Here is a 19425-nt window from a genome sequence, read left to right on the forward strand (position 1 = left end):
TAAGCATGGTTCCCAAGATTGCCAGCAGGAAGGGGGGAAAAAAGGAAACCCTGCACTGTATGTTTTCCCATCTCCCCCTGTTCACTGTGCGGCTCTTGCCTCTCAGTGTTTCACTTGGTGCCTTTAAATCTTGGTTTACATTTGCCCACAAAGAGTCTCATTTTTAATTTCTATGCCAGGATATATATTTTGTGATTTCATGCCAAAACCCACGCACGTTTCCCGTGCCAAAGTGCACAGGTGCCAGCACAATTGGGCATTATTTCCGCACACAAAGCTCCCAGTGAAGCCAAGGGCTGCCCTGGGTGCCCCAGGAATGCTGGTTTGGCTCTGGGGTGCTTGGATTACCTCCATGTGTTTGCACAGCACTGAAGGCAGAGTCACTGCTCATTTAGAAAAACATTGCATGCACCTGATGGAAAGAAACATTAGAAGTTACTTCACAAAAATACGTGCAGGTCATATGACCGAGGCAGATTAGGCCTTTACAGCCAAATGCTTAAAGGAACATTTTGGAGATATATATTCCTACCTTTAGAAAGTTACATTTCTATATAGCTCTCGCTAAAGAAACCTAAACCCTCTGGATAAGCAATGCAGAGCTCTTTCAAATGCCATTTTAAAAAGAAACTTCAATTACGGCAGCAAAAAGCATCACCAAAGCAATGCCATTTCCACACTCTTATCTCCAGCTAATAAAAACTTAAAAAAAATACACTAGGAAGGTACAGAAAGGGCATTCTCCGAGCTTGCATTTATCACTTCTTCACCTCTTAGAAAGGTGTCATGCAGAAACCAAGCTCATAATATTTTATGAAACGTCTTTTATGTTTTCTTTGTATACTCTTGTGTGTATACTACACTAATTTGTAAATTATATTCAGTTTGGCCTCCTTCGAGTTCAACTTTGCTCAGCTCCAGCCTTTGGCTGAGCTACCTGCACTTGAACAATCAGTGGAATAAGTACAAACCCCAAAGCACTGGGTTTCTGGCACTCAGCAGGTGAGGGCACTTCAGTTATCTACATTTTTTTGGTAATAAAAGCCCTGAAGAAAATTTCTGAGTCTAATTAGGATCCCAGACAATAAAAGCACAGACGGATTTACAAGCACATTAGTTATACAAGCAGCTGTATTTGAGTTTGAGAGGTTGGAGCAGTGTCACTGACAACAGGCCAAATTCCACTTTAGGATTGCCAAAAAACACTTTCCATGATAAAGCAAATCCTTTTTTTGCCCCCCCCCCCCTTTCTCAAAACAGACTCAACATTCCAAAGGCAGATGATCTTCCTGATTGCCTGTCATTTTGTCACTTTGCACAGGAGAAGAGGAGGATCTCTGACATTCCCTTTGGCCATCCCAGCTCTTCCTGTTATCTCACAGACAACTGCCAACTTGGTTTTTATTGTTGTTAGGCAGAGGTTAACTGGTGACAGGCTCAGTGTCTGGAAAGAGAAATCCTGGGTACCTGTCTTCACTTCTGAAATAATACATATAATTCTGTACTTGTTCTGGCATTGAACTGTAATTAAACCAAACAATCACAACCCTCTTCTGTCTGCTCCAGCTCTGGCTGCAGTCACACACCCTGGTCCCTGCTTAGTTGAGAGGGTCAGAGAACCTTCAGGTTAAAACAGAAAACTCAAATTACCCCATCATTAAAATATGGGCAATTTAGGATGACAGTTTCTGACTTGTCTTCAGAAAGTCTATACACACCCCAATTTTCATAAGCTTGCAAAAAAACTGGACTCATGAAGCAACTATAAGATGAACAAAAAGCCCAGAGATCCAGCAGTGGTCTGCTGGAGAAAAATTTCTCCAGTTCTGAAAAGTCTTGGCCTAGTAACTGCAACCAGAAAATAGGCTGGACAAGATTAGGGCTCAAATTGATCACCAGCAGCCAAAGAAATACTCTCAGAGGATGCAAGTCAGTCAAGTAAGTTGCAGAATTTTACATGCATGTAATTCTTGCCTATTACACAAATAAAAAATGGGGGGAAACAGCTTCAAAGCTGTTCTCCAAAGCAGTTTGCACAAAAAAAAAATAAAACCCACAATACTGGGGCATAAACCACAGTACTGCATCCAAGCCATGTGAACTAATCTGGCTCTACCCAGCATTTTTGAGGGCACAGCAGAGCAGGGAATTGCAGGAATAGCACAGCAAGGGCTCTAGAAAACATTGTCTCTCAGGAAATACTCAAAATTTTAATGAGAGAAGGAGCAAGGACTGAAACAAGAACAGTAACAGACTTTAGGTATGTAAGAGGTTGTTGCATGGAAGGAAAATAACCTGTTCTCTGTGGCCTTAGGGACACTGTAATGGGCAGCAAAACAGACAGATGTGGTAGGAGACTTGCTGCCAGTAAGGGCAGGGAAGCACTAAAACACACAGTGAAGTCTTCTGCCCTCCAGCCCTTTCAGGCAATCAGGCAAACACTGACAGAGCTGTAACTGGGCCAGGGGAACAGACCTGATCATCTCCTTCATCCTTGCCAGCCCTATTACTCTAAAAAAGTAAACTTTCAGGCTGCCAAGGAGTTTGGGGGTTTACCTTTTGCTGGAGTCCTTTCAGAGACCAAATGCTGTTTACACCGAGGTTTCCTTCAGTTATTTCCCTCCTTCCCAATCAGGTTCCATAAGCACAGCTCTCAGAAATGTCAAACTTCCTCAGCAACACCCCACTGCATTTCTTTCTTATTCCTAAGAATAACAGTCCCAGTGACACATTACCCCTTGCAACAATGAGGCTTTTCCAAATGGAAATCAGTCTTCCTTCACCCACAGATGACTAATCATTCTGTCTCACCCAAACCAAGGGGAGGGTAAATGGTTCTGAGAGCCAACCAGCAGATTGGTTCACTTCCACGAACTAAGCTGCCTTTAAAACACCAAGGGATTATTTGCCACTTCCCATTATGAACATGTGACTGTATTTAACCCCTATGCTCAGCAAAGGGAACATTTTGCACTAACAGTGATTAATCAGGGTTTAGTCTCAGCTAAAACCAGCTAGGTATTAAAAACTCTAAGTTTCTATAAGCTTTGTGCTTTTTGAATAGACTGAGTATCTTAGTTGCACGTTAACTTTTTTTTAATGCAAAGCATGTTTTAATATAAACATCCCAATCATAGAAAGTTTTGTAACAGTAAAAACAGATATATATGCTCAGATTTATTTTACAAGATTGCAAAGCCGAACACTGAGGCCAGGCTTGAAAACAGCATCTCTTGTCATACAATCAAAATATTGTACACACAGAACACAGCTCGATGCTTCTCAAGTTCACCAGCATAACACCCAGTTTGTCAAACCTTCAGCATTAGAATTTTTTTTCAAGCTACAAATGAGAAACACAAATTTCATCCATAATGACAAGTGCTTCCTTCCTACAGACATCTCGCCGGGGGGCAAAAATGCCAAATGTTTTTGGAGAGTGACATGAGAGTGCAAGACAACCCTTAGTAAAATATAGATATAAATCACAATTTAAACTGTGGCCAGGACTTTCAGCAATTAAGCACATTTCTACAGATATCTCCCCTCAAACATTCTGACTCGACTGTTCAGTAGTAGATGAACAGCGCCTCACCACTTTACTTCCAAGTATTCCAAGACTGGAAACTCTTTAAAATCATTCTGTATTTTCTTTATCGAGCCACTATAATTTAAAGATACAGCTACAAGTCCTCTCAGATAAAAGGAACGAGAGATGATTGCTTCAAGAGCAGGCCTTCATCGCACACATTTCAGCACAGCACCTCGGAGCAGTCAGCAGACAGACTGTAAAAGCCACGTTTTTCAGAAAGACAGGATGGTCTTGTGAATTATTTCGATGCACTCTCTGATTTCATCCTCCTTAATCACCAGTGGTGGTGCCAGACGGATGATGTCCCCATGAGTGGGCTTGGCCAGGAGTCCGTTATCGCGGAGCCGCAAACACACCTTCCAGGCATCGTAGTCTGCAACGACAGGAGAGAGAACAGGACACTGAGGGCATTTACACCACAGCAGAAGAAGTGTCACAACTGCAGCACGTGGTGTGTGGGGCCAGACTCTGTGTTTGCCATCCAGCAGTGAGATGGAGTGTGTTCACAGACGGAGTCACTCCGAGCAGCTCCCCGGAATCTGCACTGAGCAGAACTGCTGCAAAGTTCCGGGATTTGTCTCACAGGTTTGCCTCCAGCACACAGAGAGTTCTGGCCCCTTCACAGCTCAGTGCTTGTCTAGATGGAGCAATACATTTAAAAAAGGGGAGCCATGAAAAGGGGAGGTAAAGGAACATCTGGACAGGACTTGGGACAAAGCCACATTTGTGCAACCTGGATTTCAGTGTGTCATGTGCACGTCTTAGAAAATTACACCAACTCCCTACAGCACTTTATCCCTTGATAAAGAGCCTTGATATCCAGTTTTCTGATATAATTCGAGGTGTTAATCCCTAGAAACACACTCTCAGTCATTAACTTTTTTCTTCCTTGTACCCTCCTGTATTCATTGCACTATTCTAACCATCCTGAAAAAAAACAACCTTGGCCAATCCTTCCATAATCTGGCAAAAACTAGTGTTCCAAATGTGGTCAGTTTTCTTCCAATGAGGAGACAAAAGGGTATTTGTTGAGAGGCAGATTCACCATCAGGTTTGAACATTATCAAATCATAAAAGAATTCAAATGATTTTTAAAAAATTGTTCAGCCTTAATTAAAACCACTTACTTTTAACAGCACACACCTGAATAAATTTTCGGTAGGTACTACAGTACTATAGCCAAGATCTGAACACAAACATGATGCCTATATACCATCTCCCACCTACAATTTAAGCTGAAAAGTACTTTTTCATGCTGTGATGGTGCAGCTGACTGTATTTCCTCACCTTTGGTTTCCCGGATTACAATTGCATTTAACAGCCCCCTTCCTCTCACAGCAGTTACAATGTTGGACGGCGTCTTCATGAGCTCATTTCTTAGTAGGTTACCCATTATTTCTGCATTTTTTGCCAAGTTTTCATCTTCAATTACCTAAAGGGAAGTCAGATCTAGTCAGCTGAAGGGCACCACATTTGTTTTATGTACCATGTTGGAAGGGTAAATGACATTACAGCTACTGAGATACAGAAGCTGTTGCAGCCAGTGTCACTGCAAAGGCTGCATATCCCAGTAGATTGGTATCAAGCCTTTACTCATTCATTTTTACAAGAAATAATAGTATTTTTGAAATTTTGTTCAAAACTGCCATTTGCAGTTATTTGCAAGTCAACAGTAAAGCTCTAAAGATTCTTAATCTCTCCAGATCTGATGAGGCTTTCTGAGTGACCTGCAACCAGTCACAGAATAATTAAATTAGGAGTCATAGAATAATTAAACTACACACTCTGGACAAGACATTTTAGCTTCTGTTTGAGCTCCAGTAGCACACACATTTTATCAGGCTCATAAAGCAGCAGCCTCTGCTGGTATATCCAATATAATCCAATTTCAAAGTGTCTTCATGAACTTAGTGAAGCTATTTGACCAAATTTACATAAGTGCCTTGAAACTCCCTCTACATAAATTTTATTTTGACATTTAAGACATTAAGACCATAAGAACACAGGAATTAGGACACACTTCCAACAAAAACTTTAGAATTTGTTTTGTGATCTGTGCAGATAACCACTGCCAATTTTCCATTTGTACTTAAAGCATAAGAAATAGTATCATTTATTTAAGCAAAGATCATGTCAGTGTGACACACTTTTTTCTTTGGATTCCAAAGCTCTATCACGACCCACAAACCTCCAGTGCTGCCATTGCCACACGGCAAGCCAAGGGATTTCCTCCATATGTAGATCCATGTTCACCAGGCTTAATGGTCAGCATAATTTCATCATCACACAGTACAGCTGAGACCTAAAATGGGGAGGTCAGCAAATTCACTTACAGACATATTTAAAACAGTAAACTTTAATATCTCTGAAGCAAACTTTTCCTCAGGGCTCGGGAAATTTTTAGCCTATGGTAATAAATTACATTTACACTCCCAGTTCTGTATACAGAAGAGAAGATCTGGCAATCCCCTAATTAATCCCTTAAATACACTTAGATATAGTGGTAACATGTAACTCCCAACTACAGCAGAGAGGCATTTCTCCAAACTGAATATTATTTCAAGACCTTAAGCTTCAACACTTGGTTTAACAACTCAGAAATACCTTCAATCAGCCAAAATAGTTGTTGTAATTTCCAGCCTAATCAGCAGGAATTTAAGTCACTCCAAGAGGATAAAATCAGTCATGCAGACATGCCAAACACATGAAATCATGCCAGTTGTTCCAAAACAGCTCCATAATGTGTGTTTTAACATATTTTATCCTCTACAGAATTCATCTAGAAACTAATCACAGCAAGGCTGTGATAAACTCACTCTCCAGGAAGAGTAAAAAAGACTAACCAGAAATTCCATAATGAAAAGCTGACTACTGGACACTTATTTTCCTGACAGAAAAACAGCCATTTCAGCTAAAAAGGTAGTATTAGGTATTCCACTGTTTTATTATGTATCTCTCACAGGTTGGGCTGTCTGGTCATAAATCATAGCTAATCTTGTAAACAACAAATTCCAAGCACAACAAATATCAGAGTTATTGTTCCTCCAACTGGTAGATTTTCAGTGTTAATGACTAAAAAAAATCACTATTCAACAACTGTTTGAATAATTTGATATTATTTCAGATTATTGGTATTTCTTTGTTACTCACAGGATATAAGCCACCAGAAAGGGCCTTTCCAAGAAGAATTATATCAGGTCTCACATTTTCGTGGTCAACAGCCAGCATCTTCCCTGTTCTGGCTAAACCAGTCTGTATTTCATCAGCAATAAACAGAACCTTCAGAGAGACAAAAAGAGCAGAGATCAGACAATGAGTTTCACTCCCATCCCTAACTCAGTTCAAACAATACAGCTCTCTTTTTTTGAGGTATCACACCAATAATAAAGACAACTTTATTAATAATATGTCAATACCTTCCTCTGAATTATGACTAGCACTTGCAAATTAAGACTGAATTCTGTTGGAATAGAGACCACTGATTTTTAAATCAGAGATCACTGATAACCATTTTCTTCAGTGTTTCACTCTGTGACCCACTACTGTTACAAATTCTTGGCACTTATGCACTCCACCAACAAGGGCCCCTAATAGCCATGGTAATTATTAATTACTGCAGTAATTTGCTTTGGTCCCAAGAAACTTAGAATGTGAGAAAGAAATTAAAAGCTAAATTAATTTAAAATAAATGCAGTTCAAGAACATTCATCAGTAACTTAAACCAGTGACAGTGGTAAGAAATAGTGAAAAATGTGCACTGCTAAGAAGTACTTTCTGGTAAGGTATTAGCAGGAAATACAAGAAATATCCCTGCCCTATTCCACTGAAATAAAAGGAGATTATTAAATCATATATGAAGTCCTACACCTAGTATATAAGGATGACCTTACAAGATACAGCAGTAAACATAGTAATGTTCAAACCACACTATTACAGTGAATTCCTTACATTGTGTTTTGTGCAGAGGTCCCTCACTCCTGTGAGATAACCCTTGTCAGGAACAACCACACCTGCTTCCCCTTGAATTGGTTCAACCATGAAAGCTGCCACGTTGGGATCTTGAAGGGCCCGCTGTAAAAATGGACATATGGGTGGGAAAGACAAAAAGAAAAAGCCTTTACTCAGGTCAAATTTGGAAAACACATGTAGCAGAACCTAATCCTAGCCCCAGTGTTTTTCCTTAAGGCACGATAATGGTATTTATGTCAAGCAGTTATCCCTGAGTGCCATTTCAGTTCCAACACAATTTCACTATTTGCCTTGTAAAATGAGCTGCTGTGCTCACTTGGGAAGGTACAAACCTTAAAAATTGCAGACTCAGATAAGCAGATTATCAGATCAGTCCATAAATTACCTCAGAAATACCCTCAGTTTTGCATGACCCCATACAAGACAAACAATTGCTCAACTCTCCCCTCAAACAAAAAAGAATGGAGCCTCTCCAGAACAATTTTACCTTAGAGCAAAGTCCACAGGTACATTCTTGCACTATCAAGTTCAAAAAGGTTTAGAAGTCCACGAGACACAAGAGATGTGATGATTCCCAGCATGAATTTACTACAGCTTTTCTCAGTATGGCCCCATAAACAGAATGGATTCAGCTCTAATGAAGCCATTAAACATTTACAGGCCTTTCACAATGGGCACCCTGATGTAGGTTCAAACCTGAGCAAGCTTTTCCACACTGCAACTAAAACACTGAGAGACCTTTGTTTTCATTCTAACCAAACTCTAAGGAGACAATCAACCCTGTCCTACAATCCCTCCAATCTCCACAGCCCACCCCCTTGTATGAAGCAGAACCAACGAAACTTTTTTGCTCACGGAGATGATGTACCCAGGTAACAGACTGGAAAAAGACCATCTTTAAGATCCCTTCCAATCCAAAACAGTCTGTGATTCTACGACAAAAGTGGCAATGCCAACATTCCAAGCCCTTCAGGACTATCTGTATTTGGCTGGAACTCTCTTGCCTCCCAGGTCCCAGTTCCAGCACCCCGTGGTTGCCACCAAGCCCAAAATACCCTTTAATATATAAACCCACATTATGAAGGTGGAAAATTTTAGAAAAATCAAGGTCAACCTTCTCCAACAGCTTGACAGGACAAAACTCAGGAAACCCAGGGAAATGCAGAATCCCTGGCATTTCAGCAGCTTAAGTGAAACACCAGCCTAGCATGGTTTTAAGGATGCTGTGAAATGGAAATACTTATTTGCAACTGTGTGAATTCCAGTCACACAAGCACAGAATGGTTTGGATGGGAAGGGCCTTTAAAGCCCATCTAGTTCCAACTTCCCAGCCCCGGGCAGGGACACCTTCCACTAGCCCAGGTTGCTCCAAGCCCTGTCCAACCTGGCCTTGGACACTTCCAGGGATCCAGGGGCAGCCACAGTTTCTCTGGGCAACCTGTGCCAGGGCCTCACCACCCTCACAGCCAAGAATTCCTTCAAAATATCCAATCTAAACCCATTCTCTTTCAGTTATCTAGTCATTGAAGAATGCACAGCATTTCTGAGAAAAGTAGCTAAAGGTATTAGTTTCAGAAGTCAAGTCCTGACTTTTGGAATGTAAGCTACTGATCTGAATTCCATTATGGTTTATCTGTTGTTCTTCATTTGTACCTTGAACATCTTAGTGAGATGTGAGAGGAAACAGACCATGTGGTTTTTCTTTTACATCCTAAAGCAAAACTGAAAATCAAAACCAAAGCAGAATTTACACACATTTCCTATGCACATCAATAACATATATATTTCTTAAATAAATCTAGACACACGTATCTTAGTGTCAAAGGGATATGCTTCTGATTTGCTTTATTATTTACCAAACAGACATTGTAAAATGATAAAATTGTCAAATACCTCAAGAGCTGGGAGGTCATTGTATGGGATCACTTCAAAACCCGGCATGAAGGGCCCAAATCCATCATAGCTGGATGGGTCAGTAGAGCTGGAGATGGCAGACATTGTTCTGCCCCAGAAGTTGCCAGCTGAAAAAAAAAAGAGAGGGGGATTGTTACAAAACTGATCAAGAGCCAGAACAGTTTAAAGGACATCATACTTTCCATTTGTTACTGCATTTTAAGTTATCTAACATCAGCATATTATCATCCTTCTTCTAATTGTTAGCATTTTGTATTGATGTCATAAATATACCGTGTTGCTATATCAAAAGAATATATCAAAAAACAAAATAAAATTATACTCTAAGACCTGGTAAGTTTATTCAAAATAATTTCCTTAAATTTTGTTAGTAGTCTGAAAAATTGAAAATAAGTCAGATAGCATCTTTTTAAGGAAGATGTTCAGCTTTTATGTAAATATTACTTATTAAATATAGCAGGGAAAATGAACACCATTCCTAATTTAAGTCCTAAAAATAAAGCTGCTACTAAGCCTAAATCAGAAAATACACTCTGTGCATTTCAAAGGCCCAGAAAAACCCACTTACATATGAAGAGTAAAATAAAATATATATAGAAGAAAAGGACAGAGAAGTACATTTGTTCAAAGAACTCCCAGAAGAAATTTTAAAAAAATCTCTATTCAGTCCCAAAAAACATAATGCAATATTCAACTATGAATTGTAATTTACAAATGCTGCCTAATGGCACTTATGGTTCAAGTACTATATGTACCAGAAGTTAAAACTAGTATTTGCAGCTGTAGCAACCTCAGGGAAAAGGTCAATATTTAAGTAGTAAGCTTTGTTCTGAAAGGTTTAATAAAACACAGAATCATTGAACAACATTAGCACTGACGAGAATATTTTATCTATAACCAAAGAACACTATACATATATACATATATCAGATTTTCTTATTATATATGGGGTTTTTTCCATTTTTTTATTTAGCTAAGCACGACAGTCTCTTCAGGGGCAGGTAACTTCTCCCTGTTATGGAGCCAAGCAGAGCAGGCAGGTAAAGGGAGGAACTATTTCAAAAGAGAATCAGGGCCCAATATTTACTTCAGCAATACTGCTTTTACTTTCATTATATGATCGAGACTCCAATATGGCTTTACTGGGTTAATGTCAATCTCTGGAAGACTTCAAGGATGCAAAGAAAACCACTGGTAGGGTGAAGCCTGAGAGGGAAGCAGGTTTAACCCTACTGTGCAACCTATGAGAGGTAGCAATTTGAGGAGTGAATTCACAAAAAAGTTATATAAAAGACAAGCAGTTAAGAATAAAAAGATACTAAGCTTCAAGTGGTTAAAAGAGCGTGGAGGACTGAGTGTACTTTCCACGTGACTTCAGGTTGCCTCTCAACAATCCAGTGTCCAGAGCTCTCTTCCTCCTCAATGCCTCAACTCAAACACAGAGTTTTAAAGAAGTTGATCAGCTTTTAACACTTTACATACCTGCAAAAATAATTTTAGCTTTGTATTTTGGGACTCCTTTCACAGTATATGCCCATTTCCGAGCCAGTTTACAGGCAGTTTCTCCAGCTTCCACTCCTGAAACACAAAGCAGCATCATGATCACTCCCGTACATGAGAGAGGCCATCAATGCAGTACCAAATGTATCACAGCTGCTGAACCTCACAGACGAGAAATAAAATGGAAATGAAATCATTTCTTCACCTGTGTTCATTGGAAGAACTTTGTTGTAATTGAACATTTTGGTGACCAGCTCCTCATATTCACCAAGTACATCGTTGTAGAACGCCCTGGATGTCAGGGTTAGTTTTTCAGACTGAGCTTTCAGAGCATCCACGATTTTTGGGTGACAGTGACCTTGATTAACTGCACTGTAAGCACTCAGAAAGTCAAAATACTTTCTACCTTCAACATCCCACACATAAACACCTGGGAAAACAAACATATGGTCAATACACAAAATAAAAGATGACATGAGATAATACTAAATGGTATAAACTAAGGGTTACAACACAACCTGGCCAAATTAAATGGTATTCTCTCTATCCCTGAGGGCATTCCTGAAAGGGCCTCTAGAAAATAATCAGTTGACAAGGAGATCACGAGCAACAAAACTAGTACAGTATAAATAAGGAAACAAGAAAAAAAAGCATTTCCAATATAAAGCTGCCATTCCATGGAGTTAGTAATATCAGACTATTATCTCCCCTCCAAGTCTCTGTTTTAGGCACTAAAAGGTAGATAGAGAAGAAAACTTCTGTAAGACAATTAACTGGAGGTCATAAAATAAAGAACAAAATCAACAGAACCCAAATAATCTCAAAATTCAAGAAGCTGAAGGTTCTGAGCTGTCAAAATGTGCCCTGAAAAAGAGAAACTATTGGATCACTATGCTGATAGTATTTTAACATAAACTCACAGGACAAAAAAGCCCCTTAAAGATAATTAAAGACCAGAGTAAATTTAAATTAAGCAATAATACAGGAACAGTACACAAGGACTTAAATAGGGTTCTAATGTACCTTTTCATGTTCACATTAACAGCAAACCTCCCCAAACAAGGCAAAAGAAGAAATAAAGTTGCTTGACAATTTTCCTGCTGAATTATTCTGGAGATTATCAGAACTTTGACCTTTATTTAGATAAAATATTTTAGAGACATCACCATTTTATCAGATGGTTTTATGCACAATGATCCAGCTCTCTAACCAACAATTAGCTGTCTTTATTTCACCGATTATCTCAATTCCACCCTAAAAAAAATACCCAACAAAGGTTCAGAAACTGATCCCATCCCACCTGCACAGATACATCTCCTCTACAACACTCAGGGAAACCTAAATAAAATACCTTTCCCTCTTTCCAGAGCAACAGGCAGCGGGTGATAGTTGTGGGCACCATATTTAGCCTCACGTTCATAGATCGACTCAGAGGAGATGGGCCTTTGAACGGTTTTTTTGGGAGCAACTGAGGCAGCAGAACTCAGGGATGCGTGGAGACCTCGAGAGAGAACAGCAATGCTCTGGGGGCGGCTCAGCTTGGAAAACATGATGGACCTCGGGTATTCTGATATAGATCTGAGGGGGAAAAATAAAGACAGTTAATAATTAGCACTAACGACGCTTCGGACGAAACGCGCGGTGTGACTGAAGGGGTTTTACTGCCAGGATTACGGGTTTCCCAACTCTTCTGCAACTCAAGCAAGAAGGCTTACGTGAAGTATAAATTAACGTGGGATTAAGTTCAAGCTAGTATTTTCTTTCTATTTTAATGCACACTCAGAGAAACAGAAAGAAAACTAAGCTGTGTGACTCGCCGAGTCTATGAACTAGTTACACCATTTTTCCTGTAAGAGCTCTTTTTTCACTGTGCCTTAATTTTGGTTTACTAATATAAACTACAATAAGAAAGTTAAGTTCATCAAACTTCTTTTTCTACTGAAATGCCTTTTTTCTGCCAAAGACTACTGTAAGACCAACCTTGTCACAAAATCAGAAAGTAAATAATATAATACTGGGAAGAAGTACCGGACACAAATCACCTTTAGTTGATAATATTAACAAATGTGATAAATGATTGATTAGTTTTAACTGAGATCAGCTTTAAGAAGCGAAATTTGTAACTTTTTACATAAATTGCATTCTGGATTTTAAAATGCTGCCAACTATATAAAGCACTCGGTGTTAATACTTTTTTAAGACCATCATTCTGTTTAGCCCAGAGAGGAGAAGGCTTTGGGGAGATCTTAGAGCCCTTTCCAGTGCCTACAGGGGCTCCAAGAGAGCTGGAAAGGGACTTTGGACAAAGGCCTGGAGGGACAGAACAAGGGGGAATGGACTTAAGCTGAAGGAGGGTCCGTTCAGATGAGATATTGGGAAGAAATTCTTTATTGTGAGGGTGGTGAGGTCCTGGCACAGGTTGCCCAGAGAAGCTGTGGCTGCCCCATCCCTGGAAGTGTCCAAGGCCAGGTTGGATGGGGCTTGGAGCCACCTGAGATGGTGGAAGGTATCCCTGCCCATAGCAGGGGGGTTGGAACAAGATGAGCTTTGAGGTCCCTTCCAACCCAAACCATTCTGGGATTCTGTGATCAAAAAACAGATGGAAAGTAATCATATGTCAGATATTAATGATTATTAGAGCACTCTCTATTTTCTTAGTAAACTCAGCAATTTTCCCTGAACATACAACCTTGTACTGTTACCACCCATGATAATCTGAGGGTTTCATGAGACAAATGCACTTGGATTTCTTTTCTGTGCCTGCACCTCAGACAACACAAAGATACATCCCAGAGAAGAAAAAGTGAGTTGGCACTTTTAAAGCTGTCCAAACAAGCTCTCCTCACAGCAGGGAACAGCACAGTGCCACCAACAGCTCTCAAAGCTCAAGATTCTAGTCTTGCAGAACATCACATTTATAAGCTGTCAAATGGTTTAAGCCCCAAAGGAGGATCACAGATTACAATAAGTACTCTGAGTATGAAATGCAGCCTCCTCTGTATCACACTCCACAGCAAACTGAAGAGCTGAGCAGCCTTGACACTGCTGCAGCACCCAACCAAATCATATCATAAAACCTAACCAAAATATAGGTGTTAAATGCCAACAAGAGAACGCAAGGATGGTTTACACAAGGGTGCTGTTATTTCAGGTTCCTTGCAGAGACAGAAGTGTTAAGTCATGGATTTATTTTGGAAAAGATCAGCACCGTGGATGTGTCCCCTTGAACAGAGAGGCATTTCTTTCAGCAAACTCCTCAGGTATTACTTTGCTGCTCCTCACTTCTAACCAAAGCCAAAAGACTACTTTCTCCACCTACTAAAATCAACTACCAAAATCCAGGAGTTTAGGAAGAGTCAATAGTCTCCATTCCAGCAGGAGATGAACAGCAGCTGCACAGCTCTGGGCACGTTTCCAGCTGTTAAATATTAGACATTTGTGTTAATACTTTTCAAGATGGTTATTCAAAGATTCTGCAAACAAAAAAGACAAATAATTCTCTGTGCAAGAAAAAATTCTGACCACACAAAATTGCAACCTGCTTAAGTACTAAAATGTAATTGGTCTGTGACAGCCTGGCCCCTGGTACACCTCCATGGCACAGCAGCTAATCCTGTCACAAGCTTCTGCAGATTTCCCAGACATTCCTGAAATAATGGAAGTAAAGAAACTAAACTCTCATCTGCCCTGTATCAGAGAGGTACCTTTCTGCATGAAGAATTACAGATCCCCAGTTTGAGGTTCCTGTTTTACTTCTTTCAAAGAGGCTGGAAAATAGCAATCAGAATTTTTTAAAAGGGCTTTCCCCTCCACGAAGAGAAATGCCCTGCAAACTGTGCTAGTGAGACCACACCATTTTATCCAAGGTTTTAGGAGATTACATGGAGTAGGGCTGAGTGAAACTGGGAATTAAAGACTAATCTGAAGTTAAAAGGTGGAGAAAAATCTGGTTTTGATGATACATGAGAGAAGACGAACAGAAATTTCAGGAAAGACAAGGGGCAAAATAAGGAAAAAAAAAAATAAACAAACCAAATGAAGAAACCCAATCTTGTTACCAACCATGAGGAAGTGAGAAATATGATCGTGCCCTGCAGCAGGCAATACAGGAATCAGAAGCCAGGGAATTACACCAAGTGGAAAAGCTCTTGCATCAGAAAAGAAGAATCACCCAAAACACAGTTGTGAAAACTTGAACAACTCTGCTCAGCTGTTAAGCAAGAATATCCAGACAGGGGCTAGTGCCTGTGATTTCACAGGTAAATTGAGTGGTTGTACGTCCCCAACCCTGACAGACACTGAAGCACACCCCAAGGTAAATGGCAGATACTGTCAAATACATAAAACCAGTCAGAGTCATGTTGATACAGCAGAGAGGAATCAGTGCCACACCGCTGCCTTTACCAGCTGAATGAAAGGGGGTGAGTGTTCCAGGGGACAAGCAGGAGGGACAGCTGTGTGGACATGCCAAGCTACCTCTGCAGACATCAGGAACAGCTCAGGACCTAAACTGGCAGAGAAGAATCCCGAATCACAGAACCAGTTTGGTTGGAACTGACCTCCAATATCATCAAGTCCAACCTATGACCCAACACCACCTTGTCAACCAGATCAGAACGCTGATTGCCACGTCCAGTCTCTCCTTAAACACCTCCAGGGACGATGACTCCACCATGTCCCTAGGCAGCCCCTCCCAACGTCTAATTATCCTTTCTATGAAGAAATTCCTCCTGATGTTCAACCTAAACCTCCCCTGGCACAGCCTGAGGCCGCTTCCTCTCATCCTGTCCCTTGTTCCCTGGGAGCAGAGCCCGACCACCCTCCTGTTAGGGTGTCACAGAGAGCGAGAGGGTCCCCCCGAGCCTCCTTTTCTCCAGCAAAAGAAAAAAAAACTAAAAAGCAATAAACCCAGTAGTGAAACAGGAGATCCCGCTCGCCATCCCCCCGCCAAAGCCAAAGACACTGCAGAGGCAAAGCTGCGGCACCGCGGGCCTGACACAGCACAGCGGAGGGACGGGGCTGCCACCGCCCCCGCTCCCGCACCGACACAGCACCCGCGGGAGCGCTACGGGGCCTTGGCGACGGGGCCGGATCGCAGCCTGCCGGGCCGCGGGAGGCGGGAATGTCCGCCGAGGGAGGGCCGGGCGGGCCGTACCTGGAGCCGGAGGCGCTGCCGGAGGTGCTGCCGGTGCCGGGGCCCGCGGCGAAGAGGAGGGGATAGTCGCGGATCTCTGTCACTTCTCCTCGCCCCGCGCCTGACGTCACCGCCGCTGCGCCCGCCGATTGGCTGCTGCGGATGATTGACAGCCACGGCCCTCGCGTCCGGCCCCGCCCCCCGGCCCTGGTAGGGGGGGCTCTCCCCGCCCCTCAGAGCGGGGGCTCCGCTCCCCTCTGCCGAATTGCCCCCGGGGACTGTCCAAAACACACTCGCCAGTGTGCAGAAAATTAACTCTATCTCAGCCAAAACCAGCACAGGAACAGTCCTTGTGGCCACAGAACCCCCACAAACCTCGGCGAGGTGAAGCCCCCCAGGCCCTGCCCGAGCGCCCTCGGGTCGCTGTCACCAGCCCTTGGCCCCGTCGGGGAAGGTGCTGCAGGAAAGGGCGAGCACTGAGTAAAAACTGAGAGGGACTAGGAAATGGGAACTGTGTTGGGATGGTGGTGGTAACGCTGCTGGCAGCTGCAAGTTGCTCCCATGGGATCAGACAATCGTAGAATGATGGGGTTGAAAGGGACTTTCAAATCATCCAGTTCCATGCCCCGCCATGGGCAGGGACACCTTCCACTAGCCCAGGTTGCTCCAAGCCCCATCCAACCTGGCCTTGGACACTTCCAGGGATGGGGCAGCCACAGTTTCTTTGGGTAACCTGTGCCAGGGCCTCAGCACTTTCATAGGAAATATTTTTTTCCTAATCAAAACCTACTCTCTTTCAATTCCCCCCTTGTCCTATCACTACATGCTCTTGTAAAGAGTCTTGCCCCATCTTTCCTGTAAGTTCCATCCAGGAACTGGAAGGATGCCATGAGAAGTGCTCTGTGGGGACCACAGAAGCCCAGCCCTGACCTACCTCTTCAGAAAAGCTTTGCGTGAGTTTTTCGCCATCTTTTTATGTATGGCTAACAATAAAATAATTCAAAAAATAATAGTCAGGGATTCACTAAGTTTGCTAATGAATTCCTCACGGAGCTCCTTTGCCGGGTGTTTTTTGACATATACACAGGATGCGCCAACCTCCTCCCCAGTCCACCACGGTTCATCCAGCACACCCATGGCCTGCCAAGGACAGGCTGCCCTTCTCCACATGGAATGGCACTGATGGAGCCCCAAACTTCACACCCTGATGCCTTGAGTGGGAAGGAAGGAGGGAGGGAGGTGTGGGGGGAGTGAGGTCCAGGAGCTTTGAGCAGGTGAGCAGGGACAGGCTGGAACGAGCCAGCACAACTCTGACCTTTCCCCAGTCTAAATTACACTTGGAGAGTGTTTTGTAACTAGAAGATCTGGACATTGAAAGGGAACTGTGAGGTGTGTTTGATAAATACATGCTGGTTTTTTGCAAAAGAATCATAGAATGGTTTGGGTAGGAAATGACCTTAAAGCTCATCTTGTTCTACTCGCTGCCATGGGCAGGGACACCTTGCACTATCCCAGGTTGTTCCAAGCCCCATCCAACCTGGCCTTGAACACTTTCAGGGATGGGGCAGCCACAGCTTCTCTGGGCAACCTGTGCCAGGGCCTCACCACCCTCACAGTAAAGAAATTGCTCCTAATCTGATCTAAACATACACTCTTTCAGTTTGAAGGTGTTCCCCCTCGTCCTGTCCCTGCAGGCCCTTGTCCAAAATCCCTCTCCAGCTCTTTTGTAACCCGTTTAGGTCCTGGAAGGGGTTCTAAGTTCTCTCCGTAGCCTTCTCTTCTCCAGGCTGAACAATTCCGATTCTCTCAACCTCTTCTCATAGCAGAGGTGTTCCATCCTCATAATCATCTTTGTAGCCTCCTCTGGACTCACTCCAACAGGTCCATGTCCTTCCTGTGCTGAGCACCCCAGAGCTTGACACAGTGTTCTAAGTGGGGTCTCACAAGAGCAGAGTACAGAAGAACAACAAGAGTATTTCGCTTTTTCTCTTACCCACCCCAACAGGAAGGAAAAAAACCCACAAAACAAAACAAAACCAAATAAACCCCCACCAAGCGAAAAAAGAAAACCCTCAGTTTTAGCAGTAATGAATTCTGGGTGCCTCTTGCTCTTTGTTCATAGATTGTCCTAACAAATTTATCCGTGCTGGAAAAGAGTTTATTTCTTCCACAAAGAAAACAATATCCTAGTTGAGACACAGAATTTGCATATCTTCCCTGCACTAAACAAGCCCTCATTTGAAAATATTCCTGAATCTTGTCATATCTTCTAACCAAATTGCCCAAACCTTGGATGTCAGGGAGCAGCACTGCTTATGCCTTGGGAGAAAAATTTCCCTGATGTGCAATCAGCTTGATGCAGTGAGGGCTGGGAGGAGAAAAGATAATATTGTGCTCTTTATAAACACACAGAGAGTTAGGCTCAATTTGCTAATATGTTTATGTCTCCTACTAGCCTAATTCTGCCAACAAAGTGCCCTATGTTGGCTGCCAAAGGTGGGTGGAGAGCATAAAGCACCAAAAGGTGGTGCCTTAGGGGCTAAATTGCAAAACACATTTCAGAGTCATGGCTGTTGAATGAGTACACATTTGTACTGTGCCCAGTTTCTTAAGTCCAGAGGCAGTTATTATCTAGGAGCTATTGAAACTCCTTTATTTCTAATTGAAGTTATGATTTTTTGTAAAATCCCTAAAATTTTAAGGCTGAAAATAAGCAGTGACTCCTCTGTTTTGAGCACTACACTTGGTCCCAGCTCATTCTGCCCCTCTGCTCCACTCTGGTGAGACCCCACCTGCAGTGCTGCATCCAGCTCTGGGGTCCCCAGCACAGGAAGACATGGGCATGTTGGAGTGAGTCCAAAGGAGGCACCAAGGTCACTAGAGGGGTGGAGCATCTCTACTATGAGGAAAGGCTGAGGAATTGGGATTGTTCAGCCTGGAGAAGAGAAGGCTTTGGGGTGACCTAATTACAGCATTCCAGTACCTGAAGGGAGCCCAGGTACTGGAGAGAGATAATTTACAAGGGAATGCAGTGGCAGGACAAGGGGGAATGCCTTCAAACTGACAGAGATATTAGGAAGAATTTCTTCCTAGTGACAGATGAGATATTAGGAAGAAATTCCTCCCTGTGAGGGTGGTGAGGCCCTGGCACAGGTTGCCCAGAGAAGCTGTGGCTGCCCCATCCCTGGAAGGCTGGATGGGACTTGGAGCAACCTGGTCTAGTGAAAGGTGTCCCTGCCCATGTCAGAGGGTTGGAACTGGATGATCTTTAAGGTCCCTTTCAACCCGAACCATTCTGTGATATCTGGTGTAAAGA

General features: G+C 42.5%; 1 protein-coding gene across 1 annotated transcript; it reads right to left on the reverse strand.

Annotated features, from left to right (window-relative positions):
• Positions 1–3078: 3078 nt before the first annotated feature.
• Positions 3079–16212, reverse strand: OAT (ornithine aminotransferase). The gene is made up of 10 exons (XM_027726424.2): positions 16131–16212; positions 12327–12553; positions 11181–11405; positions 10958–11053; positions 9455–9582; positions 7541–7663; positions 6743–6871; positions 5781–5894; positions 4880–5024; positions 3079–3965 (listed from the first exon to the last, which is right to left on the reverse strand). The coding sequence occupies exons 2-10, from the start codon at positions 12523–12525 to the stop codon at positions 3805–3807; spliced, it is 1320 nt and encodes a 439-aa protein (XP_027582225.1). The 5' UTR covers positions 12526–12553; positions 16131–16212; the 3' UTR covers positions 3079–3804.
• Between the last annotated feature and the right edge of the window lie 3213 nt (positions 16213–19425).

The sequence above is a fragment of the Pipra filicauda genome, unplaced genomic scaffold (genome assembly GCF_003945595.2).
Source record: "Pipra filicauda isolate LSUMZ 115617 unplaced genomic scaffold, ASM394559v2 scaffold53_size3534045_pilon, whole genome shotgun sequence".
NCBI lineage: Eukaryota > Metazoa > Chordata > Aves > Passeriformes > Pipridae > Pipra > Pipra filicauda.

Bases quoted from the DNA above. Each gene is read 5' to 3' on its own strand.
- OAT (XM_027726424.2), bottom strand. From the start codon at position 12,525: ATGTTTTCCAAGCTGAGCCGCCCCCAGAGCATTGCTGTTCTCTCTCGA. The intron at 6,872-7,540 runs GTAAGGAATTCA...GTCTCTCTGAAG, and splicing joins ACCTCTGCACAAAACACAAT to GTTCTGTTTATTGCTGATGA. The intron at 5,895-6,742 runs GTGAGTAACAAA...TCCCCATTTTAG, and splicing joins TTTCTGGTGGCTTATATCCT to GTCTCAGCTGTACTGTGTGA.